Raw genomic sequence first — 25,722 nt, 5'->3', positions numbered from 1 at the left:
ATTATTTATAGCTTGAAAAAATTAGATTCTTGCAAAGAACTGCTTTTAAGAAAACTATTATTGTTGTTGATGGTGGTTAAGGGATGTTTCAAGGCCAAACCACTTTATGTCTGGCTAATAAAAATCAAAATACTATGTCGAAAAGTTGGCCTATAAAGTGATAAAAATACTGAAGCTGTAACAGATAGAATTTATTTGGCAGTTCTAGCAAAGATTTATTTAAACCCAATTTATTTTTGAGTGAAAGAATTTTATAAATTATGGACGTTGGTAATGGAGTGGAGAATTTCGAAGGCAGGCAAAAGTAAAAGGTTATTAACAATGATGGTGATGGCAATGAGTCTTTCACATCAGATAATGTCTTGGGTTGTGCGAAGATTGGGCATAGGATACCTTTACCAATTCTCGAGCTGTTGTTGTTGACTCTCAAAAGAGGTCTTTTGGTGTTTCATGACTAATTCACTTGATCTCTGCGCCACAAGTCCCCTCTGCGCCACAGACTATCCGGGTCAAGCTCGGCATTTAAGGTTCCTGTCTGAGGCTCAACAGTTCCACCATCCTGGATCCGCTTGTGCGGAATCATGATTTAAAACCTTTTTCCCTCTATTTGTGGGCAGTGAGCATCTGAAGAAATCAAAATTGTGCGAATATCTGCAGAAATCCCCTCAAAAGCTGGAGATTTTGTGACTCATTTTGACATGAGGATTTTTTCAGCCAAGAGAGTCGAGTTTTTTTTCACACCCACTTTATATAATTCTGTAAAATTCTCTGCTTTTAATCATATTTATCCTTAATTTATTTCACTTTCTTTCAAAAATGTTAAAGATAAATAGCAGACTAGCACCTTTTGGTTCTTTCAATAAATCACTTTTCTCCCTAACCCAAAGTCTTAGATGGAATTCAACAGCAGCTGCCATCAAATATGATAACAGAAATAAGAATTCAACTATTCACCCAACATTTCTGAAGCATGTATCCCCAAAACCATTATATGACAACTCATTTATTGGTCTAAATGGTGGCCAAATATTTGAACAACTCATGCGTCGCCATAATGTTGATTCGATATTTGGTTATCCGGGTGGTGCTATCCTTCCAGTCTTTGATGGAATACATAACAGCACCAACTTCAATTTTATCCTTCCTAAGAACGAAGCAGGGGCTGGATTTATGGCTATTGGATATGCAAAAGCATCAACCTTAGGGAAACCAGGGGTTGTTTTAGTTACTTCTGGCCCTGGCGCTACAAACATGGTAACACCTATGGCCGATGCTTTGGCAGATGGTGTACCTTTGGTTGTGTTTACGGGACAAGTTCCTACAACTCTTATCGGCTCTGATGCTTTTCAAGAAGCAGATGTAGTGGGAATCTCTCGTTCATGTACAAAATGGAATGTGATGGTGAAGTCCGTGGAAGAATTGCCCAGAAGAATAAATGAAGCATTTGAAATTGCTACCACTGGAAGACCTGGCCCTGTTCTTGTTGATTTACCAAAAGATGTTACTGCTGCTATTTTAAAAACCGCTATTCCAATTAAATCATCTATTCCCTCCAAAATGTTGTCAAAAATTACAAATCATGCTGCTTCTGAATTTGTCGAGGATGCCATTAAAAGATCTGCACATTTATTGAATATTGCCAAACAACCAGTCTTGTATGTTGGTGCTGGTATTTTAAACAACCCTGCTGGTCCCAAATTATTGAAAGAATTGGCTGAGATAGCTCAAATACCTGTAACAACCACCATACAGGGGCTAGGAGCTTTTGATCAAACTGACAAAAAGTCTCTTGATATGTTAGGAATGCATGGATCCTGCTATGCCAATTTAGCAATTCAAAATGCAGATTTAATTATTGCTCTTGGTGCAAGATTCGATGATCGTGTCACTGGATCTCTTCCTAAATTTGCTCCTGCCGCAAAATTGGCTGCCTCTCAGAACAAGGGTGGTATTATTCATTTTGAGATTTCCCCAAAGAACATAAATAAAGTTGTGGAGGCTACAGAAGCAATTGAAGGTGACGTTACTGATAATTTGAAAAGGTTTATACCATTAATTAAACCTGTTAAAGAAAGGAAGGAGTGGTTTAATTTAATCAACAAGTGGAAAGGTATGTATCCTTATTCTTATGAGGTTGAGACCCCAGGATCAAAGATTAAACCTCAAACAGTAATAAAAAAGTTGTCCGAAATGTGCAATCAAAACAAGAATGTCGAAACTATTATAACTACCGGTGTCGGTCAGCATCAGATGTGGGCTGCTCAGCATTTTCACTGGACAAAACCAAGAACCATGATAACATCTGGTGGTTTAGGCACCATGGGATACGGCCTTCCAGCTGCCATTGGCGCGAAAATAGCCCGTCCTGAGGCAATGGTAATTGATATTGATGGAGATGCCTCGTTTAATATGACATTAACAGAACTTTCTGCGGCTGTCCAGGCTGGTACTGCTGTGAAAATCTTAATTTTGAATAATGAAGAGCAGGGTATGGTCACCCAGTGGCAATCATTGTTTTATGAAGATAGATACTCTCACACTCATCAATTAAATCCTGATTTTGTCAAATTTTCTGAATCAATGGGTGTAAAAGCAATTAGAGCCGCCAAACAAGAGGAATTAGATGAGAAATTAAGAGAGTTTTTAGAGGAAAAAGGACCCATTTTATTAGAGGTTGAGGTTGAATCAAAAGTTCCAGTCCTTCCAATGGTGCCTGCTGGTAAGGGTTTGGATGAGTTTTTAACTTATGATCCAGAGGTTCAAAGACAACAGAGAGAATTACGTACTAAGCGTACAAATGGTATATATTGAATTTTCGTTGTTATCAATATTCGATATTTTAAAAAAATGATGGTTTGAAAAGTTTTTATTTTTATAGGTTTTATTTCTTTAATTTTTTTTATTCAGTTTTAAACAATAGTTACTAGATGTGATAATAAAATTATTTGGATTTTTTGAGTGATCAGATACTTATTCATTCACTTTATGTTTGTAAGTGAAACTGGTTTATTTTTTAAAATTAAGTAATCAAAACAACTTGAAAAATAGGGTTCTGAAATTATTGTGGTGTATTCTCTCCATTTTCTTATAGCAGAAAACAATCAACTATTTACATCATTAAATATCTGAATTTTTTTTCTCTGGTTTGTAATGTTATAGATTTATTGAATTTTATTGAAAGAACATGATAACAGGTAATTATCATGTATTACATATTTAATCGAGGGGTGATTTTGGCTAGAAAATATTTCCTGGGTTTGGAGATAATCCAATTGCTTTAGTTTTGGCCAATTGACATACTGCATACCATTATGCATAATAAAATATGCTGAGAAAAAAATGGACAAGCAACAACATCCTAAGGATATTAAATTTGTTGGGCTAGATAACGAATTATTCTTGGGATAAAATATTACTGTTAAAAGCAAGACAGTTGCAGATTTCAAAATATTAGGAACTAACTGAACAATCATAGGTCTATTATCCCTTGTAGTCAACCCTTCGTTTTCCTTTAAGAAAAATTCATCATGGGTAATTTCCCCGAGAATCAAATCAAATGAGTCTTGTCTAGATCCATCGTAAAAGTTGTTCAAAAAGTATCTATTCAATGATTTGTAAGCATCTTTAAATAGTCCAGATAGAGTTCTTTTACCCATTCGTGTAAAGTCAGTCTTTAGTGCATTGGTACCTGAGTAACTTTTGCTAATAGAATTGGCATTATGGGTCCAAATCTTTTTAAAATCCAAGAAAAATTTAGGAAATTTTTGAGTAAAATTAATACCATTTTTTTCAATAATGTTTAAGTGTTCAAATTGTTTTTGTAAAACATATTCAGCAATTGAACTTTGAACTACATTTGTTCTATCAAGACAATCCATACAATTGCTTCTTAAGATGTTTTTCTGGCTTTGAAGTGTTGTAATGTGATCTGTTGTATCAATTTTAGAAACTGAAAATTCGTCATTATTTAAATCACCAGAGTTAATTAATTGTTCAATTAAAATATTCACGTTTTCAAACTTAAGATTCTTGCAGTTTTCGTGAAAATCAAAGTAAATATAATTGATTCTATTTTTCAAAGTATTTGAAAGATTGGAATCATCATGGTGATTCAGTGTGTTAAAGATTCCATTTGTATCGTTGAATTTTTCTTTTTCATTAATCTTTTCATTAAAGTCAGTTTTTATAGTTTCAATCAAATTTTCAAACTTGTCCTTAATTTTTTTTTCATGTCCAGTGGAATTTATCAAATTAATCAAAACCAATTTTTCATTGTGATAGTTGGTGAAAATATTTTGAAAATGAAGCTCAGCAGAAGAGGTTGAAGAAAATTCACCAATTGCTAATGGAGGTTTGTATTTTAGATTATTAATTTCTGCCCAGTAAACAGGTATTGAGCCTCTTATCTGAATGTAGGACATAATTAATGTGGATTTACCATTTTTTAAATCATTATTTGAAACTAATAGTAACTGTTCAGTCTCGTTAAAGTTGGCAACGTTACCGTCCTTATCGATACCTCTTCTAAAATACCTAGTGCCTGCTCTAAACTTGCTCTTCCTAGTAATCAAAGCCATTCTAAACTTTGTATCTTTATGGTGATGAAAGCTTCCAAGATCAATAAATCCATTTACGACATATGATAAAAAATTTTTGAAAATGGGATTCTTTGCGGCTAACTCTATCAAGGGTTTCAGGGCAAAGGAATTCCAATAGAAAGGGTAATTAGGCTTGAAATCAGGAGAATTAATAATATTAGAAGCTTTGCTTTTCTGAAATGAATTGGTTAAATCTAAAGTGGTGGAAAAGTAAAAGCTTTCTGATTTCAATTGTTTTTTCAATAAATACAAGTAGTAATTTTCGTCTTTGTCGTTTGAAATTAAGTTTTTGGTGATGGTTGAGGACAAAAGTGGTAGTATTTCAAAATGTTTTATCTTATAGATTACATGTTGATTGAACAAGTTACCAACTTCGACAACATCTTTGATTATAATGATATGAGCAGTTATTTTCAACTGTAAAACGCCAAAAATCCCAGAAGTAAATTGTGGATTATTACGTATGTTTTTTGGGCTGTTATCAGCAAGGGAATGATCAATGGGCAATGATTTTGAGGAATGTAAAGCCATCCCATCGGATCCAATTTTTAAAATATGGCCCTCCTCCTCCTCCTGGAAGTAATAATCATCACCAAACTTTGTATAAAGCATGTTTGAAGAGCAGAGATATTGGATCAAAGATATTGGATCAAAGAAAAGCCATGAGCGATGCTTACGGCCCAAAAGAGAACGTTTCAGCATGTGACTGCTTTCGTTCTCTCTATCTCAAACGTCCGTTGGCCACATTTCTGCTCTTCGTCTCATAGAACAAAATGTCCAAGGCAGTCAGAACAGCAGCAGACGAAATCTGGAAAAACAGGGTTGAGAAGATCAATGTGGAGTTGTTCACACTAACCTACGGCTCTGTTGTGTCGCAGTTATGCAGAGACTTGAACAACAACTACTGTGAGGTCAACAAGCAGTTGGAGATCATGGGTGAAAACATCGGCGTGAGGTTGATTGAAGATTTCCTAGCGAGAACTGGGGCTGGACGCTGCAACTCCTTTAAAGAAACTGGCGAGATTATTTCTAAAGTTGGATTCAAAATCTTTTTAAACATAGTTCCCCAGGTGACAAACTGGACAGACAATGGCAAGCAGTTTAGTTTGGTGTTTGATGAAAATCCTCTAGCTGAATTTGTTGAATTGCCTGATGATGGCAAAGCTGTGAAGGAGTTGTGGTACTCCAACGTTCTATGTGGCGTGTTGAAGGGTGCTCTACAGATGGTTCAACTTGATGTTGATGTCTCTTTTGTGAGCGACGTGCTTCGGGGCCACGACCAAACTGAAATAAAATTGAGACTCATCAGGTATTTGAAAGATGAAATCCCAGCTGGCGAAGATTAGTATTTCCATCTCTAGCAGCTCATTGTTAGTAATTTCCTATCTTAGTTTATTGAATAGCTTCCGAGGTCCGACTCTTCTGGACGTATTTTTGTTCCGTGCGTGGAACCAGAGAGACGGACCACCACAATCTGCATGAACAAAATTTTCATGCTCTTTCATAATGTGATGAATTCTATCTCTCAGACTTACTATTGCAAATGAAGGTTGGTATTGATACAATTACTCGGTTGCAAAATGATCCTTTTTGCATCAGAAACATCTGCATCCTAGCCCACGTTGATCATGGAAAAACAACCTTGTCTGATTCTTTGCTTGCTTCAAATGGTATTATTTCTCAAAGAATGGCAGGAAAAGTTCGTTATCTCGATTCAAGACCAGATGAACAATCAAGAGGTATAACAATGGAATCCTCCTCAATTTCTCTATACTTTAGAGTCCTACAAAAGGTGGAGGGCTCCTCTTCCCCCAAAGTAAATGAACACTTGATTAATTTGATTGACTCTCCTGGCCATATAGATTTTTCTTCTGAAGTTTCTGTAGCTTCCAGATTATGTGATGGGGCTGTTGTGTTGGTTGATGTGGTTGAAGGCGTTTGTTCTCAGACAATAGGAGTCTTGAGACAATGCTGGATTGATAATTTAAAACCGATTCTTGTCTTAAATAAAATTGATCGACTAATAACTGAGCTAAGGTTATCTCCTGAAGAAACATATATTCATCTTTCAAAAATTATAGAAACTGTGAATGCTGTGCTAGGCTCCTTTTTTGCTGGTCAGCGAATGCAAGACGATTTGTTATGGAGAGAGAAATTGGAAAAAAATTTAAGTACAAAAGAAGATGAATCTCAAAAGTTTGTTGAAAACGATGACAAGGATCTATATTTTGATCCAATTAAAAATAACGTCGTCTTTGCAAGCTCAATTGATTCCTGGGGCTTTACCATTTCTCAATTTGCACTATTCTACGAAAGCAAACTACATATGAATAGATCCACTCTACAAAAAGTTCTTTGGGGTGATTACTACTTTTCTCCAAAATCAAAAAAGATTCTAACTTCAAAGGGTTTGAAAGGAAAAAATTTGAAACCTTTATTTGTTTCTTTTGTTTTAGACAATATCTATAAAGTTTATCAAAATACAATTGTCGAGAAAAATATGGCTCAATTAGAAAAAATAATATCTGTCTTGAACCTCAAAATCTCTCCAAGAGACTTGAAATCAAAAGATACAAAAAATTTGCTAAAAATTATTATGGCTCAATGGCTACCACTTTCTTCATCGGTTTTGCTTACTGTAATTCAAAAGCTTCCTTCTCCTATCGATTCTCAAAAGGAAAGAGTTGCTTTCCTCATTGAAGATTCTCCTTCCGCCCAATTAATAGATGAAAAATTGAAAGCTGGTATTTTAAACTGTGCTTCTGATAGTCCCGTAAGTTGTTATGTTTCTAAAATGCTATCTATTCCAGAGGAAGAGTTGGCACAGAAATACACCCCTAATATGGATGATATAATAGAAAGAGGTCGCAAAGCACGTTCAGAAGCAAAAAAGGCTGCAGATGCTTTGGAAGCAACCAGTGCTCTGTTTTTGCATGGTGATGATTTGGATAGTAGCAATCTCACTTCAAAACAAACTTCTGACTTTGAATTTGAATTTGAATTCGAAGAAGATGAAGATGAAGAAACTCAAAAGCCGGTTGTATTACCCACAGAACATTTAATTGGTTTCGCTAGAGTGTTTAGTGGAAAATTGAAAGTAGGTGATTCCTTGCTAGCTCTCGGTCCAAAATATGATCCCTCAGTTCCAGCAGAACATGTTGCAAAAATTACCATTTCCAGTCTTTATTTAATAATGGGCAGGGAGTTTGCCTCTGTTCAGGAAATTCCCCCCGGCAATATTTGTGGAATTGGTGGCCTAGAAGGGAAAGTGCTTAAAAATGGGACTTTAATTTCTCCAAATATCACAGGAATCAATATGGCTTCTATCTTCAAAAGTTCTCCAATAGTGAAAGTTTCTATTGAGCCCGTGGATCCAACTCAAATGAAATATTTGGAAAATGGCTTAAAGTTATTGAATGAAGCTGATCCTTGTGTTGAAACATATGTCGAAGATAATGGTGAACTTATATTAGCCACTGCTGGCGAGTTGCATTTAGAAAGATGTTTAAAAGATTTGAAGGAAAGATTTGCTGGAATTGAAATTCAAGTCTCAAAGCCATTAATTCCATACAGAGAAACTATTGTCTTTGCAAACGATATGAGTCCTCCTATCAATGAAACATTAGGAAGAGGGTTTTCAAAATTGGTTGTAGGTGATATTAAGTTAGTTTTCAAGGTTCAGCCCCTTTATAAAGAAGTGACTAAAATTTTGATTGAGAATCAAGCTTTAATAGAACAATTCACAAATCCTAAGAATATCAGGGCAAAAGCATTATCTAAACGGGTATCAGATTTTCAGAAGATGCTTCAAGAAGTGTTTGAAGAAAATCATTACACGAAAGATGAAGAAGTGCTTAATGTTGAAAATATTGTTTCGTTTGGTCCTAAAAGAGTTGGTCCAAATATTTGTTTCGATTTTACCAAAGGAAATAATTTTAAAAGGCTATTTCTGGAATCTAATAATAATAATAAGAATATTTTTGAACATGAAGACAGTATAGTAAGTGCTTTCCAACTAGGTACATTATTGGGACCTCTTGCTGATGAGCCTGTTCAAGGAATAGCAGTGATTGTTTTTTCTCTTGAAACTCTATCAGATTCAAATGATGTTCTAATTTCAGATGATTTGGAAAATTTATCATTGGGAGATAAACAGTATAAAGTGAACAAAGCAATATCTGAAAAGAAATCGTCGGAAAGTTCAATGGCTAAAATTAATCTTTCACTGGAGATCTCGGGTAAGTTGATTCGTGGCACTAGAGAGTCTATCAAAAATGGATTTTTGGACTGGTCTCCCAGAATAATGTTAGCAATGTATCAGAGTACAATTCAAACCTCACCAGAAGCAATCGGGAAAGTTTATAGTGTCATCCAGAGATGTCGTGGACATATTATTTCCGAAGAAATGAAAGAAGGAACTCCATTTTTTACAATCAATTCTAGAATTCCTGTTATTGAGGCATTTGGTTTTTCTGATGAAATCCGAAAGAAGACTTCAGGAGCTGCTAATCCTCAGCTAGTTTTTGCTGGTTTTGAATCTATTGATGAAAATCCATTTTGGATTCCCAATACAGAAGAAGAACTTGAAGAACTTGGGGAATTTGCAGAACGAGAAAACGTAGCCAGAAAATACGTTAATGATATTAGACGATCCAAGGGTCTTTTTGTGGACGAGAAAGTGATAAAAAACTCTGAAAAACAAAGAACTTTGAAGCGTGATTAGTAATGGCTGTAATTTAATCATGGAGGGTGGTGATGGAACTTTTTATTAAGTAAATTTATGTTTTGTTTTATAACATAGCTATAATTGAATTTTATTAGTCCATTATTTAGTGATCTGATTTTGATTTAAAGGTATCTGAACCAGTATAATGATTAAGTATTTTTTTTATGTAACCGTAGCGGTGTCTTGTTATTTTGATTACAATAGTGAAAATGTTTTTTGTGGTATGAAAGGAATTAGAAGTCAAAACTAATGATTTTATTTTATTTTATTTTATTTTTATTTTATTTTATTTTTATTTTATTTTATTTTATTTTTATTTTATTTTATTTTAAGTATTAAATTTTCAATCATTATTACAGATTTGAGAATTTTTTCAAGTTGAGCTTGACCAAATGAAAGATTATAAAATTTAAACAATCAGTATAAAAAACAGTAATAAACTTAAACTGTTTTCCTATGGAAACTTGAATGTATTGTTTCAAGATACAAATCACATTAATTGAGAGACTACGGTATTACCTTTATCCTCAAAGCAAAAGAAAAGGAGCATAAATTGATAAAGAAAAAAGAAAAAAGAAAGAACTAACAATACTAAAACAAGAGGTATATCTAAATATAATGTTTCCCCAACACAAAACCATAAAAACTATTTTATTTTAACATCTTAAACCAATTTTGATCTTTCACCAAAAAACATAAAGTGAATCAAAGAAAATGTAAATATAAAAAAAAATTAATGACGATTCTTATCACTAAAAGGATTAACACTTTCATGGGTAGTTGCAGTTATGATAGAAGAAGTGTCATGGAATCCGACATTTTTGTTATTGCTGAAACTAGAATCCATTGTATTTCTGTTACTTGTATTTGGACTTTCAGCTAGTTCGACGGACTTTGCTTTAGGGTCTGTCATTCTTTGGGATTTAGAGCCTAAAACAGCCTTCTTTTTTTGTCTCCAGATATAGAATACAACGAAACCGCCAACAATAATGATAAATGGAATGATAACGGAGGGAGCAATGATCTTAGCTAAATTTTTGTTTCCTGAACTAGAGCTGTTTTCTAAACCATTATCAGAAGGAAGTCTTGAAATGGTGGTTGCAGCTTGAGATTTGCTTGTTATGAATCTGACAACAGGGCCACTGACAGTACCAACATGTTCAGCTTCAGTGGTAGAAGTTGTTAAGGGAGTTAATAAAAGGAAGCCATAACCTTCAAAGCTACTTTCAACTGCTAAAGGATAATAGCCATTGTTGTTATTAATATAGTCACTCATGAAGACTTCTTCATCGTTATTACCACGGCTTATGATATTGATTGAAAGTCTAACTTTTGTGATTTCAGTGGAGCCCCAGTAAGTAGGATCCCAGGTGATCCAATAGGTTTCGCCAACTAATAGCTCAGTGCCATTTCTTGCAGTACAAAAGGGATATCCAGGTGTTGAGTCGAATTCACTAGCGACTCTATCACCAAAACATCTTAAAACCGGAGGCACACCAGTTGGATCAGGGTAGTCTGATTCAGTTGGGGTGGGTGAGGCACTAACGGTTTCACCATCATCATCAGTTGTGGGTGTTATTTTGTAGGGAATACCAGTAGAGTCCAAAGAGATCCAGGGGGTTAAAGAATTGGTTACAGGAGATGCAGATATTGTTACACCATCAATAATGGTTGGGGTTATTCTTTCGTTGTTTGAGGTCCATACTTTGTTTTCTAGAACTTGTTGATTTGTTCCGGATCTTTTTTCCAATGAAGGCAGTGGAGTTATTTGGGCCACTGGAAGTGGGACTGGAATAGAGAGAGATAGAGATATTAGGGAGATAAATGAGAGAAGATACTTCATTCTGGTAATATTATTAAGCCTCAAGCTGTTATTGGTGTGTGATGTGAAGTGTTTCAATACTAAATAAAAGAGATCTAAACAAAGGAGAGACATTAGATTAGTAAGGAAAAATGTCACATTTAAATATGTACATAGCGAAGAGAGTTTTCTGAAGAGCTGATGTCTGAATCAGATCGATTTGAGCTATTGAACTATTCAATATCAAAACAATCACCAACCCTAAGCCGTATTTATCGGTGAAATATAAACTTTTGAGTGCACCCTGTGTAAAAAGTTGATTTCTTTTTGATTCTTCCAACGGGATGATCTAATCGTTCGGAGGAGGAAATCATTTCGTTGAAAAGTTGAAAATCATTTATATTTGTTTCAATCTTCATAGTTGTGGGCTTGCATCATCTCTTTTCTTTGCCATTTCATTATATCACTGTTGTTGAAGAACACCATGACCGTTTAAAAGCTTTACTCCTGTCCACTTCCAATCAAAGTGATGGCGCTTGAGAAAACAATAGCAAAGTCTCGTTCCAATATTGTGATCGACAATCAAGTTTCTAAATCTGTTGGTATTAAGAACAACCTCTTATTCACTCTAAATTACTAAGGTTTTTGTGCTAATTCCTTAACGAGTTTCGCTACCAATCTGTTATTGTGATGTTGATCAAATAGTAGGAACAAAGCCATGGTCAGTAATGGCATAACATGTATAACTTATGAACCAGTGGCTATCAAAGAAAATTGTTGACGAAAATGATTTTACTCCCACACTTGTGGAGAAGGCTTCTACTAGGCAGAACACGAAATGAAGCGTAATCGGTAGTCTGAGCATTGTATTGTTGATCCCATGGAGTCTTCATCAGTCTTCAGCACGACCTCCAGCTCCGGCTCACAGTTCTGATTCACTTCTCTTCTTCTCCTGCAGCCCTTCGAACTCTGCGCACGGAATCCCTCCGGAATCTCTCCAGCCCAGATTTTAGGTTTTCCCCCTAAGATCATCTTTTCAAAGTCCCTAAAGCTGCAGGAGGGTGCGTCGGCTTTTTGTGGATTAGTCAGCACTGACCAATCCGGGATGATTAGTACGGATCTCAGAGATCCGAACCCTTTGAACCTCCATCAAGAAACTTTTCTGTTCTTGTTCAAAGGCTCTGGGGTTAGCAAACCAGATGCTGCTTCTCTTTTGATCGATTTCATGGGTTTTTGCTGGGTCTTTCATTTTGCAAATGTATAAGCTGTTTTTGGCCTCTAGCACAAACAAGAGCAAGATATCCCTGTTTCTGTCTGCTCAAAGATTCTTGCTTTTTGATAGGCCGAGATGCTCTTTTCTCGAAAAATCAACTCTTAATCGCAGATTACAGACGCCAGTAGGGGATCTTCACACAAAATCCCAAAGTACTCACAGAATTCGATCCACATCAACCACAAATAATTTTCATAATTGTTGGGTGATAAAGGATGACATATCCCTCCAAAAGAAATTTCCACTCTTGCAATTAGAAAGGTTTTTTTCTACCAAACCAACCCTACTTGAAGATGCTATCGATCAGCTCCCCAATTCCAATCAAGGATACAGTTCAACAACTCCATTTCACATTTTTCAGAAAAGATGGAAGTCGTTGTTTTTATTCTTCTTGACATCTTCTGCAACATTATCTTTTTTCCTTTATAACAAGTACGAAGACGAGTGCCAGAGATTTCTAGCTTTTCATTTGTCAAATTATTTGACTGAAAACTCAAAATTTGTCATCAATCTTGAGAAAGCTGTATTTATTCCCGGTCCAAACTCTTTTACATTTCAAAACTGTTTTATTTCTAAACGACCCAAAGACTATCTTAATGATGATGGCAACTACACTCAATATGATCTTGATATCAAAGAAATCAAAATGTCTATATCTTTAATCAAATGGTTCAATTCTAGAGGCTTAATTAAAACCTTACACATGAAATGTATTAGAGGTACTGTTGATAGAACCCATGTTAATTGGGAACCAAATGATGATCCCAGAAACTATAAAAACATCAAAAGTCCAGGAGACTTTGAAATTGAAAATTTTGTGATGGAAGATCTATTGATTAAATTGTTACAACCCGATAACTTCAGACCCTTTAACATCTCAATTTATAATTGCAACTTGAACAAATTGCGTCAAAATTGGTTTTTCTATGATTTTTTAAATGCAAGGAACATCAATGGCTCATACGATAACTCACTATTCAGTATCTATACTAGATATAACTCTAATTCAAAAAATTTAATAACCAGGTTAAGAGTTGACGGATTAAATGTCGATCATCTAAACACTGGCTTGGAAGGTCCCTTTGGTTGGATAAGTAGTGGTAAAGTTGATATGATAGGTGATGTCATTATACCGAATGAAAATACCATAAACTTAACAGAATTTATATCAAATTTAGCTGAAAATATCTCTAATGAAGCTAAAAGAATATACTATAGCAAAACTGATTACTTGAACAAATACAATACTGAAACTTCCAATTTTAAACTAGAAGAAGAATTTAAAAATTTATCAAAAAATAAATTGCTGAATCCTTATTTAAACTCGGACCACATTTCAACTAAAATAAAAGAAAAAGAAAAGGAAATCTCAAAAAACTTGAATGAATATTTTGTGTTAGATTTGAAAATCAAACTAAACAATGTCAAAGCACAAATCCCATTTTCAACGCCTGAACTATCCTATGTTAATTACGCCTTGATTGCTCCAATTGTTGGATATATTAACTCTAGAAATACTTATATTCCAATCAAATGCAGAATTGTTAAGGATATGCATGATTTTGATGGAAGTTGGACTATCTATGATTGCTTGTTGATGGACGATATTTCAACAAAAGTCTATGATGCATTTGTAGATTATGTCGTGGACGAAAATTCAAAAATTAGACGTTTGAAAAAAGTTGGTTACTGGAGTCTTCAGAAATTTGTTCAACTTGTGCTAATGACAATCGCCGTATAAACTGCACTACTAATCTCTGGTTTTTGCCACTGCATTTTGCATTTTGCATTTTGCATTTTGCATTTTGTATTGTAAATGTTATATTTTTTATTTCATATGTATAGTGTCAAGAAATTTAAATCAAAAAAAAATGAAAAAAAAAATGTAAATTAACACTACTATAAGTATAAAACAAATCTCAAACAAAAATATGATCTACCTACTAATTGTACAAGCTACTTATCTTTGACGGGGAGCACTGAAGTCTAATCTCACAGCTCTTCCATCGATATACTCTCCATTAAGTTTTTCTAAAGCATTTTTGGCATCATCAATCGATTTGAATTGAACATAACCAAAACCCTTTGGTTTTTCAGTTTCTCTATCAGTTGGAATACGAACACCCACAACTTCAGCAACTTCAGCAAACTTATTCCATATTGAATCTTGTGTAGATCTGAATGATAAATTACCAACAAAAAGAGTGTCTGAAGGAGGTGATCTTTTGTCGCCATAAGAATTGGCTCTATTTTGAGTTCTTGGTGCCTGGGCTGGTTTGGCCTTAGCCAAATCCAAGTTTATTGGTCTTCCGTCAACATCTTTACCTTGCAATTCTTTTAAAGCCTTTTGAGCATCTTCTGGAGAAGAAAAATCAACATAACCATATCCACGCGATTTTCCAGTAGCTTGGTCTGATATAACTCGAGCAGATACGACACCGCCAGCACCTTCAAACTCCCTTTTCAACCAATCACTATCAACATTCCAAGATAATCTTCCAACAAATAAAGTCGAAGAGGCCCCAGCATTGTCATTAAAAGATGAATCAGATTTGAATTTTTTTTGAGCATTATTATTGAATGAATCAACAGCACTTCTCTTTTTGAAAGAATTATCGTTAAGGGCATCGGCTGCACTCTTTTTTTTAAATGTGTCGACTTCTTTAATTGGTTCTTTTTCATCTTCCTGTGATTGACTTTCCGAATCAGAATCAGAATCAGAATCAGAATCAGAATCAGAATCAGAATCAGAATCAGAATTAGAATCAGAATCAGAATCAGAATCTGATGAACTTGAAGAATTTGATTTAGTTTTGGTTTTAGGTTTCGATTTCGATTTTGGTTTTGATTTCGATTCTGAATCGGAATCAGAATCAGAATCAGAATTGGAATCTGATGAACTTGAATCGGAATCATTTACTGTCTTTGAAGCCTCTTTTTTTGAAGATTCTTTTAATGTTTCCTTTTTGCTAACAGTCTTTGCATCTGAATCACTATCACTATCACTATCACTATCACTTTCACTTTCACTTTCACTTTCACTTTCACTTTCACTTTCACTTTCATTATCAGTGCTTTTGTCTTTGTTTGTTTTTTCGTCAGATTTAATCTTTTTTATGTTGCTTTTTGTAGAATTTTTTGAGAGCTGAGCTTTTGAAACAGTTTGACCAACATTAGCATTATCGCTATCACCATCGCTGTCGCTGTCGCTGTCATCGTCACTGCTGCCGTCAGAACTTGAATCACTTTCACTGTCTTTATTTGAAGATTTTGTAATTAATGATGCTTTAAATTTGGAATCATTTTGTTTCTTCAGCGCGACTTCATGTTCACTTTCACTATCAGAAGAAGTTGAAGAATCAGAATCAGAATCAGATTCGGATTCGGATTCACTACTTTCTTGCTTTTCCTTCTTTTTGGAAGACACCTTTTTGGATTTACTAATCTTTTGTTTGATTGCCATTGCAGAATAATGTGAGTTGGGAATATTGTATTTAGAATTGTTTGAGATAATCTGATTAATTTTCTTTTTTTTGCCTAAGATTCTTTTTGATATATGAAATATATGAAAAAAAATCTGAAAAAAATTAAATATTTTTTCTTTCAGAAAAAAAAATTGAAAAATTTCAGTACATGTGATGTGAAAAAATAATAATTTTTTCTGAAGCATGTGTGTGAGTCGGTGCAAAATATCTTCAGATCATGCTTTTGAAGGCACTGTGTTTCGATCTAGATTTTAAAGTGGTTATTGCAAAAGATAAATTGTCGGGAAGATATTAAGAGTCTAAATTATTTATTATTGGAGATTTAATAGTTTAATTAAAACCTGAAAAAAAAAGAAAGAAAACAAAAGTAAAAAAGTGCAATCAAAATAAAGCAAAAAGATCAATTAAGTAAAAATTGGAGATAAATATAGATAAAACTCAGGGAAAACAAAGAAAAGGAGTGATAATAAAATAGAATACTAATGGAATAGAATAACAACAAAATAATTACAGTTAAAGCAAATCACATTATGACACAAAGACGACGAATTCTCTCTCTTTTGGACAATTTCTTTTCAGGGCTAACCGCGGCATCAGGTTTTATTGAGTTTGATTGAGATGGAGGAACAGAAGATGGAGTATTGGAAGAAGAAACTTTGACAGAATCTGGAATGGATATAAATTTTTTAGAAGTATTATAAAACTCTAAACCTTGAATAAAGGCGACTTTCAATTCTAGCTCTGAAGGTTTTCTTGAACCATCAGCTCCAGCTAAAGTTCCTGCACCCCAGGGAGAGCCACCATGAACTTCATCCAAATTCGATAGCTGAGGCATAACACCTTTATAGCCCAAAGGAATGTAAATCATACCATGATGAGCAACCATTGAAATACTGTTTCTGACAGTGGTTTCTTGACCACCATTTGGAGTACCAGTCGAAACAAAAAAGCCGACAGTTTTACCATGAAGAGCACCGTTAGCCCATAAAGCACCAGTTGAATCCCAAAAGCTTTTCCATTGGGCAGGAACATTGCCAAATCTTGTTGGAATACCGAATAAGAAAGAGTCGTAAGATTGTAAAGTTTCTAGAGTAGCAATTGGAATATCAAATGGCTTTTCAGGGGCATGTAACAACTGTAGAGTTTCTTCGGACAAAGTCTCTGGAAGTTGATAAATGTCAGCAGTTCCACCAGCAGATTCAACACCTTTTTTGAGAGAATCAGCCAATGTAAAGATATGACCATACATGGAGTAAGCAAGAATCTACCAACAAACAATGTTAGCAACCAATTTCGAGTAGTTATTACAAAAAACAGATTAGACAAAGTAAACAAAAAACATACAGCAACCTTTGACATTTCTAGTTGAAACCGATAAAGTAAGTTGGGTGAAAGATAAGTAAAGGATATATGCAAGAGACAATATCGAAGAAAACAATTGGAAAATCAATTGAAGTTCGAGAAGATATGAACAACGGCGCTGAGCTGGTTTTATATTGATTTTCATCGGTTGGTCAATAAGGATGTAAATAGCTGGATAGAAAAGGTTTTGCATGCCCAATATCCCAGTTCCGGATTACTAAGAGATCTATTATTAATAATGTGTAATGCAGAAGGATTAATAATTTTTACATAAGAGCGGTCCTGCTGCGGGCCGCTCAAGACAGCTGCGGTACAGCCTGTGCTCTGCAGGGTCTCGCGGGGTTTTGAACGCGGGACCGCAAATGCTGACGCCAAAGATGTGGGTGGCTGAAGAATCAGCAGCCCTGCGTTTGCATCTTCCTCTGCATCCTCTGGGTCTTATCTGATTCCAACAACCAAGTATCCTAGATCTCGTACTATATGCTAGCCATATCTCAACAATGGATCTCTCCAGAGTGTGTCGCTTGGATCTCGTGGTCCTCTGCCTAGTCTACTTGCTTCTATATCCATTTGCTGTTTATACTGATGCTGCTCCTCCTTCACACGATAAGAAACTAGAGCTGGATATATTGCCGCCCTCATTGACCATGAAGAATTTTAATTCTGAGATGGCTCAGGGAATACATTTTGTTGAGTTTTATTCACCTTATTGTGGTCATTGCCAACATTTGGCCCCCATTTGGGAAGAAACGTATCAACAGTTTTTGGAACAAAGCAAGACTTTGAATGTTCAAATGAACCAGGTGAATTGTGCTGAAAATGGCGATTTATGTGAACAAGAATCGATCAAATTTTACCCCAATCTACGAGTTTATGTTTCAAATAAGGACAAAAATGGGGGAGACTTATTACTTTCTTATCCCAAATCTCTAAGCAGAAACCCTGAGGATTTTATAAATTTTATGAGAGATCTTGCTTTTGAATACGGAAATCTTGATGAATTACACTTCCCCTCAAGGAGCCAGTTATTGCCATCTGGAAAATTCTTGCAATTTCTTAATGGTGATCATCCTCAAAATTCATCTGTCTTGGTTTCATTTTGGCCTTCAACCGATGACAAATTTAGTGATCTAAATAACTCAAACGAGGATTCATTTGATTTAAAATCATGCCCTTCCTGCTTAGAATTTCAGTCTACATGGAACTTGATATCAAATCAGTTATCAACTGAGACTTATCATTTTAATTGTCATTCTAATCAACAAATTTGTAAAAAATTAGGCTACGACAAACTAGCCACAATCAACTCCGGTTTTAAAAATGTTGCTCCAAAGGTCATGATGATTTTACCAAAACAAAACGGCAATAGAATAAAATTCACAGGACTCAAGACTAAATCAAGAATTGTCAATTTTACTAAAAGACTATTGCAAAATATGAAGTTTGAAAAGGTAAACCCCAGGATATTATCCAAAAAAATGAATTTAGTTTCAACTTTAGAGAACAAACCAATTGATGATTATAACTTATTACCGTTTGAGAGAAACTCAAATAAAATTAGTTTTGTATTTTATTACAACCCAGAGACTGTTACACCAGAAGATTTTGAAATTTTAGATTTTCTTTTGGAGCCCATAATGAGTTTGCCAGATGTTTACATTTTTACTTCAGATGATGGTAGTTTTATCAAGCTACAAGAAAGACAGGGGAATAATTTATTGAAATATATAAATTACAATAAAAGTGAACCCATTGAGAGTTTTAATAATGAAAGATTTATAAGTGAAACCACGACATCATATCCCACGTTTTTATGTTTCAAAGACAACTCATTAATCTCGTCAACATTTCAAAATTTTCATCCTAGAGATATCAGAGATTATGATTTAGTGTTAGGCTGGATGAGAAGAAATTCACTACCTATTCTCAATGAGATCAGTAGTAAAAATTGGAAACAAATTGTAAGGAATAATAAGAATAAAGATGTGGATAAGATTATTTTATCGTTTATTGATTCTACCAATAAAGAAAGCACAATAAATAATATATACAATTTATCGTTAGGTTATCATGATTTTGAGTATCATAGAAAGTCTGAGCTTTATAAAGAGTTGATTGAGAATCGAGAGAAAAAAAATCAAGAAATTGAAGAAATGAAAACAAATTCCAAAAAGACTTCATCAGATGTTATTCATAAGAGTTCCGAAATGGTTGAACATTCAAATAGAGGACAAGGTATATTTGGATTTATTGATATAAATAAAAAGGAAAATTTGAAATTGATTGAGGATTTAGGGTTTGATAATAATAAAAAGATGGAGGATTATAAGGAGAACGATGTAATAATTATTGAGAAAAATGGGAATTATTACTATGATAAAGATTATTTAAATGATGAGTTGAAAAATGAGCCGTGGAGGATAAGAAATACGATGTTGTTTTTAACATTTCCAAGATTAAATAAAGATATTAGTAAAATTAGTAAGAATTTGATTGACAGTCCATTCAATAGATATTTTCGATTTATGGATTTTGTTCATCAGTATGGGGTAATTGGATATTTGGTATTGATTTTAGCAGTATATTTTGTTATAAATGGGATCAAAAAGTACAACAAGTATTTAAGATTGAAGAGGATCCATCAAAAGAATCCTGGGTTAGGAATAATAGGGAATATAAATGTGAGTGGAAATGATGGAAGCAAGTTCGAGTAAGAGTAAGAGTAAGAGTAAGAGAAAGAGATAAAATGGAATGATGTGAATTAAATGAAATTGAGTAAATTGAATAAAAAGTATATTATAGTATAGGAAAAAATAGAGATAAGAGTAATAAATATAAAATAAAATAAAATAAAACAACTTGAACTGAATTGAATTGAAATGAAATGAAGTGAAGTGGAATGAATTAAATGATTATATAATGAGAAATAGTTATAGATAAATGGAAAATAAAAAAATACAAGTAAAAAAATAAAAGGTAAAAAATAAATAATAAAAGATTAGTTTTAAAGCACAAATTTAAAAGATCCATACCCAGAAGAAAAAACCAAACACCAAGATAAAAAAGATTAACCAAGATTTCCAGGATATACCAGCGTTTTTAGATACAATAAGTAAATTATTAAAGTTTCTTTTCAAGGAAGAAGAGGTCTTGTCAAAGGTATCTGATAGACTATTAAGATTAGCTGATTTGATTTCAGTGCCCATTTTGATTGTCAAGTTTTTCAATAATTTAACTTTGTCGGTCATGACATCTATTGTTTCGTCATTTTGGGCCTCTAACTGGGATAAGAGAGATTCATTTGCAGCATTAGTATTGAACAAATTTGGGGTGGAATTGGCAAAACTTGAGAAAAGATTAGATCTCTGAGCGATATTACCATTGTATACATTATTATTGTAAGTATTATTGAGGATGGTGCTATTGTTATTATTAATAGTTGAAGAATTCAAATCGTCGAATGGAGTAGATATCCTGGAGGTGGAAGAATTGAAGGGGGAGGTGATTCGAGAGGGAGTTTCTGCAAATAAGTTTGTTCTCTCTCTCTGGTGAACTTGCGTGGAGTATCTTCCGGAGCTCATGGTGAAAGGAACAAGGAGATGATGAGAAAGAAGAAGAAGCAAAAGAAGCAGAGGCAGTTCAGAGGAAGAAGCAAAAGCCGTTTCTGTTGAAGACAGCTGGTCGTTGCCCGCGTCCTGCGCCCGGTCCGACGGAGCCCGGCTTTGAAGGCCCTGCACCCGTGCTGCTGGATCTGACCACGCCGCTGGGTCTGCTGCAGCTTCCACCGCGGCGGGCCGTCCCTGCTCCCGCCGCGTCACGCGCCCTTGGTGGCGGATGGTTCTGCTCTCCAGCATTCAAACGTTAATTGTGTAAAATTCTCTGGCCAAAACCAGACTCCCTATATCCTAATATTCTATCGCTCTATCGCTGTCTACCAACTAATCAACTTGCTACTCACTCTTACTGTTTCTCTTAATTTTTAATTCGAATTCCTGAGGTTTTGTTTCTTAGTTGTTTGATATTTCCATCTAGCGTTATCCATCTATCCTTTGCAACAAATCCAAGCAATCCCCCATCTACATCATTCTAGCAAAACGAAAACGAAAATTTTTGCTTTTAGATTGATTACCCTTTGATATCACTCTTATCCATACAATCTTTTACTGCTTTTTTGTCTTTTTCTATTTCTTTGAAGAAAATTTTTTTATCTTATCTTTGTTTTTACTTACAAGTATTTTTTAATACTCATCTTAGAATTATCTAATCACTTAATTAATTGTCCAGCTGTTGATCTTGTTGGTTCTTTATCTTTTCAGTTAATCACTTGATCCTTCAAAGAATCGTTCTACCACTCAATCTTCTCTTCTACCAATTGTCTAGCCAGTTAATCCTTTAGTTCTCCGAGTAACAAACAACAAATAATAAACCATAATCACCAATCACCAATTACAAAATACCAAATACCAAACACAAAATATTCAATTTCTGTTTTAAAACTCAATCAATCATCAATCATATTTATATCCCTTATTTTTCCTACGTAATCCTTAATCCTCAATCCTTAACCCTTAATCCCTAATTCCTAATATCTTATTCGCAATCTTCAATTCGTAACCCTTAATCCCAATTTCCTATTTGCCATCTTTCAATTCCACGTTCTTACTCTTGAATTATTAACCTCTAATCAGCCTCTTAATACATTCTACCAATGGGCTCTTGCTGTAGTTGTTTAAATTCTGATGATCGTTCTGACGAAAATCAACCTCTATTGGCCGAAAACGAAAGAGAAGCTATAACAGAATTGCTAAGATACTTAGAAAATAGAACTGAAATCGATTTTTTTGGTCCTGGCCCTTTAAGAGCTTTGAGCACTCTAGTTTATTCTGATAACTTAGACCTACAAAGATCTGCTGCTTTGGCCTTTGCTGAAATAACTGAAAAAGATGTCAAGGCTGTTGGCAAAGAAGTCTTTGACCCAATATTACTTTTACTACAAAGCTCCGATCCTGAAGTCCAAAGAGCTGCCTGTGCTGCTCTCGGCAACTTGGCCGTCAACAATGATAATAAAGTCCTAATCGTTCAAATGGGAGGTTTAGATCCTTTAATTAGACAAATGGAATCTCAAAACACTGAGGTCCAATGCAACGCTGTTGGTTGTATCACTAACTTGGCCACCCAAGATGACAATAAAGCTAAAATCGCCAAATCTGGCGCTTTAGTCCCTCTCACAAGATTGGCCAAAAACAAAGATTTAAGAGTTCAAAGAAATGCTACTGGTGCTTTATTGAACATGACCCACTCTTTGGAGAATAGAAAAGAATTGGTTAACGCCGGTGCTGTACCTGTCTTAGTTTCTTTACTATCCTCAACTGACCAAGATGTTCAATACTACTGCACAACCGCATTATCAAATATTGCCGTCGATGAGATTAATAGAAAAAAATTATTCCAAACAGAATCAAGATTGGTCTCCCAACTAGTTGAATTAATGGACTCTCCTTCTTCAAGGGTTCAATGTCAAGCTACTTTGGCTTTAAGAAACTTAGCATCCGACCCTTCCTATCAATTGGAGATAGTCAGAGCTGGTGGCTTACCTCATCTAGTTACTCTACTAAAATCAACCCAACAACCTTTAATATTAGCTGCTGTTGCTTGTATTCGAAATATCTCAATACATCCCATGAATGAAGCCCTAATTATTGACGCCGGTTTCTTAAAGCCCTTAGTTGATCTATTGGACTATAAAGGTTCCGAAGAAATTCAGTGTCATTCGGTCTCAACTCTAAGAAACCTAGCTGCTTCAAGTGAAAAAAATAGAAGTGCTTTATTGGAAGCAGGTGCAGTTCAAAAATGTAAGAATTTGGTCCTACAAACTCAAGGTTCTGTTTTAAGCGAAATATCTGCTTGTTTTGCTATATTAGCATTGGCTGATGATTTAAAACAAAAATTATTAGACTTAAACTTGGTTGATGTCTTAATTCCTCTAACTTTTTCCAACTATGATGAGGTTCGTGGAAATTCCGCTGCAGCTTTAGCTAATTTATGCTCAAGAATTCCTGATTATAGTTATATCATAAAGGATTGGCATCAGCCAAACGACGGTATTTCAGGGTTTTTAATAAGATTTTTAATATCCGAAAATAATACTTTTGAACACATTGCCTTATGGACTTTATTACAATTATTAGAGAGTGGTGACCCAGAAATTCATAGATTAATTAAAACCAATGGCAAGATAATGGATGGTGTTAAAGCTTTGAATTTTAGTACAAGTGAATTGCTATCAAATGAAAAAACCAAAGAAATGAGTGGTATGGCTCACATACAACCTGATGATTCTAGATACGATGTTTATCATTTAACAGAGCAAATTTTACAATCAATATCCTAGTATTCTAGTATCCTAGATATCTTTAATATTTTGATTGTTTTAAATTTTCCAATACTATCAAATTTCTATCATCAATGCTTAACTTTGTTAGCATCATCATATTATAATTATTACTTATGAAGCTAGACTTTAATGAATAGCTTATAATTTATAGGCTACGACTAGTAATATAGCGTTAATTTGATTTTATTTAGGTTTTCTTTTAAATTCAATTGCCGTTGTTTCTTTAGTTTTTATTTCCACCGTATATTGTTTTTATTTGTTTTGGAGTACTTCTTTTTTCTTTACATTATCAAATTGATTTTAATCTTATCTTTTTTATTCACTCATTAATTAATCATTACTTTTACAAATGAAAACTACTATGCCTGACTTCGCAAACAACCGCCTCTTAGAAAAGTTTTTGCATAGTATATTGGTAATGGAAATCACTAATTAAAACCTTTTAAGGCTACTTGTATTTTTATTAGTTATCGTTTTTGGCACTTCTTTGAATTGAATATTCTAGTATATTAATTGTATTTTTGCCAGAACGATCCTTTGTGTTTTGTTCTGATCAATCCTATTAAGCTCAATTTTATTGAACATCTATTAATCTACTACGTTTCATTTGTTTCAGCTCTTTCTATCTACTGCGGCAATGAAATTTTAGACTTGTTCAATAAACCTATTTCTTCTATAAATGTTTTTGATTTTAGATTATAGGACCGGTTTACTATCTCAAATTTGTTGTTAAAAATATGAAAGATTGTTTATTCTAATATAAATTTGCAAGAAGTTAGTCAATATGTTTTAATTGTCGATGGTTTTGATCATAAATTGTTAACTGAATTTCACTTTAAGTACAAACATATTGTTGTTTTATGCGTGAATATAACTAGATTTCACTGAGATTTTATATTGTTAAATTCCTACTGTGGATAGAATGATGATTTTCATAATTCTTTGATTAGAGACTTCCCCTTCTGTAACCTTTGTTGTTGAATGAATAAAAAAATGAGAGGCAGCAAAAAACGAAACATATCCTATAACCTAAAAAAAAATATAGATATAAACTGATAATATCCTTAGCTATTCACCAGCTCATTCACTACTTCTCCACTATACATTGAACTTGAAAGCATCACTAAATCCAAAACATAACTAAAAGTCATTATGGCATTCTTATCAACATGGTCTTGAAATACAAGACGTGCAGAAACTTCATCATTACTGGAATTGTAGATGAAAGCTTTCATCAAATCCCAGTACTCAGGTAGAAAACCCATACAGTGCCAATTGATGAATACCACAGCTAAATTCTCTCTTACGATAATATTGTTATAGCTCAATTCTCCATGAGAAAGACAGATTTTGCTGTCAGTAGGCAAAACCTCATATATCAATCTATTTGACCTTTTGCTGGTTTGAACCATTGACGAGATATGTTTGTTTAGCTCTTTTTCCGATTTAAATCTCATTTGTTCAAACAATGGGTCGTCAATAACAGTATTATTTATTCCACATATTTCGTTTAATGTTTCTTTTCTTAGTTTATTCAACTCATTTAGAATATTATCTGTAACAATCTGTTTCTGCTCTTCACTCAATTCTGGCCATATATCACACAACGTCTTTCCAGGAATATACTCCATTTCAATGTAGAACTTGGAGTTCTTTGTGTAATAGTCATAGATCTTGGGACAAGATACTTTGTTTTGCACGTATTCTAAATTACGTGCTTCTTGGAGAGAAGTGCATTTAATTACTCTGTCACCAACAATTTTTATATCCTTCATGGCAGTTTCTTCTACTTTCTTGTTTCCAAGAAAACAGGCAAGAAATAGAGTGAAGCAATTTGTGTACTTATACAGGAAATCATCACATTGATACGAAAGATGCAGTTCCCTCCAAAACCACAGTGGCGGTAAATTAGGGTTTGTAAGCACAGGGTTTGTTTCGGCCAAAGACAAACTTGATGTCACGTGTGCCGGTCTACTTGATTCAAACCTGTAACCGAAAATATCGTTGGAGCGTTGTAGTTGGTGACGATAAAGCATTTCACAGTCTTGAGTTGATAATTGACCGTCCTATTTGGTGTATTCAA

General features: G+C 34.2%; 12 protein-coding genes across 12 annotated transcripts; 6 read left to right on the top strand and 6 right to left on the bottom strand.

Moving 5' to 3' along the window:
• Positions 1 to 816: 816 nt before the first annotated feature.
• Positions 817 to 2,811, top strand: ILV2 (acetolactate synthase catalytic subunit; the record flags this gene model as incomplete). The annotated part of the gene is made up of 1 exon (XM_020190700.1): positions 817 to 2,811. The coding sequence occupies one exon, from the start codon at positions 817 to 819 to the stop codon at positions 2,809 to 2,811; it is 1,995 nt and encodes a 664-aa protein (XP_020046063.1).
• Positions 2,812 to 3,161: 350 nt separating this feature from the next.
• On the bottom strand, positions 3,162 to 5,129 carry ASCRUDRAFT_36902 (uncharacterized protein; the record flags this gene model as incomplete). The annotated part of the gene is made up of 2 exons (XM_020190723.1): positions 3,162 to 4,068; positions 4,210 to 5,129. The coding sequence occupies 2 exons, from the start codon at positions 5,127 to 5,129 to the stop codon at positions 3,162 to 3,164; spliced, it is 1,827 nt and encodes a 608-aa protein (XP_020046062.1).
• A 242-nt stretch (positions 5,130 to 5,371) lies between these two features.
• BET3 (TRAPP complex core subunit BET3) lies at positions 5,372 to 5,944 on the top strand (the record flags this gene model as incomplete). The annotated part of the gene is made up of 1 exon (XM_020190714.1): positions 5,372 to 5,944. One exon carries the CDS (start codon positions 5,372 to 5,374, stop codon positions 5,942 to 5,944), a length of 573 nt encoding a protein of 190 aa, XP_020046061.1.
• A 197-nt stretch (positions 5,945 to 6,141) lies between these two features.
• On the top strand, positions 6,142 to 9,321 carry RIA1 (GTPase RIA1; the record flags this gene model as incomplete). Its single annotated transcript, XM_020194642.1, has 2 exons — positions 6,142 to 8,706; positions 8,830 to 9,321. The coding sequence occupies 2 exons, from the start codon at positions 6,142 to 6,144 to the stop codon at positions 9,319 to 9,321; spliced, it is 3,057 nt and encodes a 1,018-aa protein (XP_020046060.1).
• A 958-nt stretch (positions 9,322 to 10,279) lies between these two features.
• Positions 10,280 to 11,053, bottom strand: ASCRUDRAFT_19952 (uncharacterized protein; the record flags this gene model as incomplete). Its single annotated transcript, XM_020189612.1, has 1 exon — positions 10,280 to 11,053. A coding segment is annotated over one exon (774 nt), but the record flags the coding sequence as incomplete, so codon positions are not given.
• Positions 11,054 to 12,247: 1,194 nt separating this feature from the next.
• On the top strand, positions 12,248 to 14,517 carry ASCRUDRAFT_76727 (mitochondrial distribution and morphology protein). Its single transcript, XM_020193594.1, has one exon. The coding sequence runs from the start codon at positions 12,382 to 12,384 to the stop codon at positions 14,137 to 14,139; it is 1,758 nt and encodes a 585-aa protein (XP_020046058.1). The 5' UTR covers positions 12,248 to 12,381; the 3' UTR covers positions 14,140 to 14,517.
• ASCRUDRAFT_76726 (uncharacterized protein) lies at positions 14,218 to 15,947 on the bottom strand. The gene has a single exon (XM_020193593.1). It carries the CDS (start codon positions 15,859 to 15,861, stop codon positions 14,359 to 14,361), a length of 1,503 nt encoding a protein of 500 aa, XP_020046057.1. The 5' UTR covers positions 15,862 to 15,947; the 3' UTR covers positions 14,218 to 14,358.
• A 224-nt stretch (positions 15,948 to 16,171) lies between these two features.
• ASCRUDRAFT_76725 (flavoprotein WrbA) lies at positions 16,172 to 17,429 on the bottom strand. The gene is made up of 2 exons (XM_020193592.1): positions 17,228 to 17,429; positions 16,172 to 17,147 (listed from the first exon to the last, which is right to left on the bottom strand). The coding sequence occupies exons 1-2, from the start codon at positions 17,240 to 17,242 to the stop codon at positions 16,407 to 16,409; spliced, it is 756 nt and encodes a 251-aa protein (XP_020046056.1). The 5' UTR covers positions 17,243 to 17,429; the 3' UTR covers positions 16,172 to 16,406.
• A 316-nt stretch (positions 17,430 to 17,745) lies between these two features.
• EPS1 (protein disulfide isomerase EPS1) lies at positions 17,746 to 19,959 on the top strand (the record flags this gene model as incomplete). The annotated part of the gene is made up of 1 exon (XM_020191908.1): positions 17,746 to 19,959. One exon carries the CDS (start codon positions 17,746 to 17,748, stop codon positions 19,957 to 19,959), a length of 2,214 nt encoding a protein of 737 aa, XP_020046055.1.
• A 303-nt stretch (positions 19,960 to 20,262) lies between these two features.
• On the bottom strand, positions 20,263 to 20,547 carry BET1 (Bet1p; the record flags this gene model as incomplete). The annotated part of the gene is made up of 1 exon (XM_020189943.2): positions 20,263 to 20,547. A coding segment is annotated over one exon (285 nt), but the record flags the coding sequence as incomplete, so codon positions are not given.
• A 1,406-nt stretch (positions 20,548 to 21,953) lies between these two features.
• On the top strand, positions 21,954 to 23,636 carry VAC8 (protein anchor VAC8; the record flags this gene model as incomplete). The annotated part of the gene is made up of 1 exon (XM_020190713.1): positions 21,954 to 23,636. One exon carries the CDS (start codon positions 21,954 to 21,956, stop codon positions 23,634 to 23,636), a length of 1,683 nt encoding a protein of 560 aa, XP_020046053.1.
• Positions 23,637 to 24,703: 1,067 nt separating this feature from the next.
• On the bottom strand, positions 24,704 to 25,414 carry ASCRUDRAFT_8985 (kinase-like protein; the record flags this gene model as incomplete). Its single annotated transcript, XM_020195039.1, has 1 exon — positions 24,704 to 25,414. The coding sequence occupies one exon, from the start codon at positions 25,412 to 25,414 to the stop codon at positions 24,704 to 24,706; it is 711 nt and encodes a 236-aa protein (XP_020046052.1).
• Between the last annotated feature and the right edge of the window lie 308 nt (positions 25,415 to 25,722).

This window comes from Ascoidea rubescens, assembly GCF_001661345.1.
Source record: "Ascoidea rubescens DSM 1968 unplaced genomic scaffold ASCRUscaffold_10, whole genome shotgun sequence".
NCBI lineage: Eukaryota > Fungi > Ascomycota > Saccharomycetes > Ascoideales > Ascoideaceae > Ascoidea > Ascoidea rubescens.
The sequence above is the reverse complement of the archived record's forward strand: the minus strand, read 5'-3'. Positions and strand labels throughout refer to the sequence as shown.

What these genes read in the sequence shown, in the direction of transcription:
- ASCRUDRAFT_76727 (XM_020193594.1), top strand. Translation starts at nt 12,382, where the DNA reads ATGTATAAGCTGTTTTTGGCCTCTAGCACAAACAAGAGCAAGATATCC.
- ASCRUDRAFT_76726 (XM_020193593.1), bottom strand. Translation starts at nt 15,861, where the DNA reads ATGGCAATCAAACAAAAGATTAGTAAATCCAAAAAGGTGTCTTCCAAA.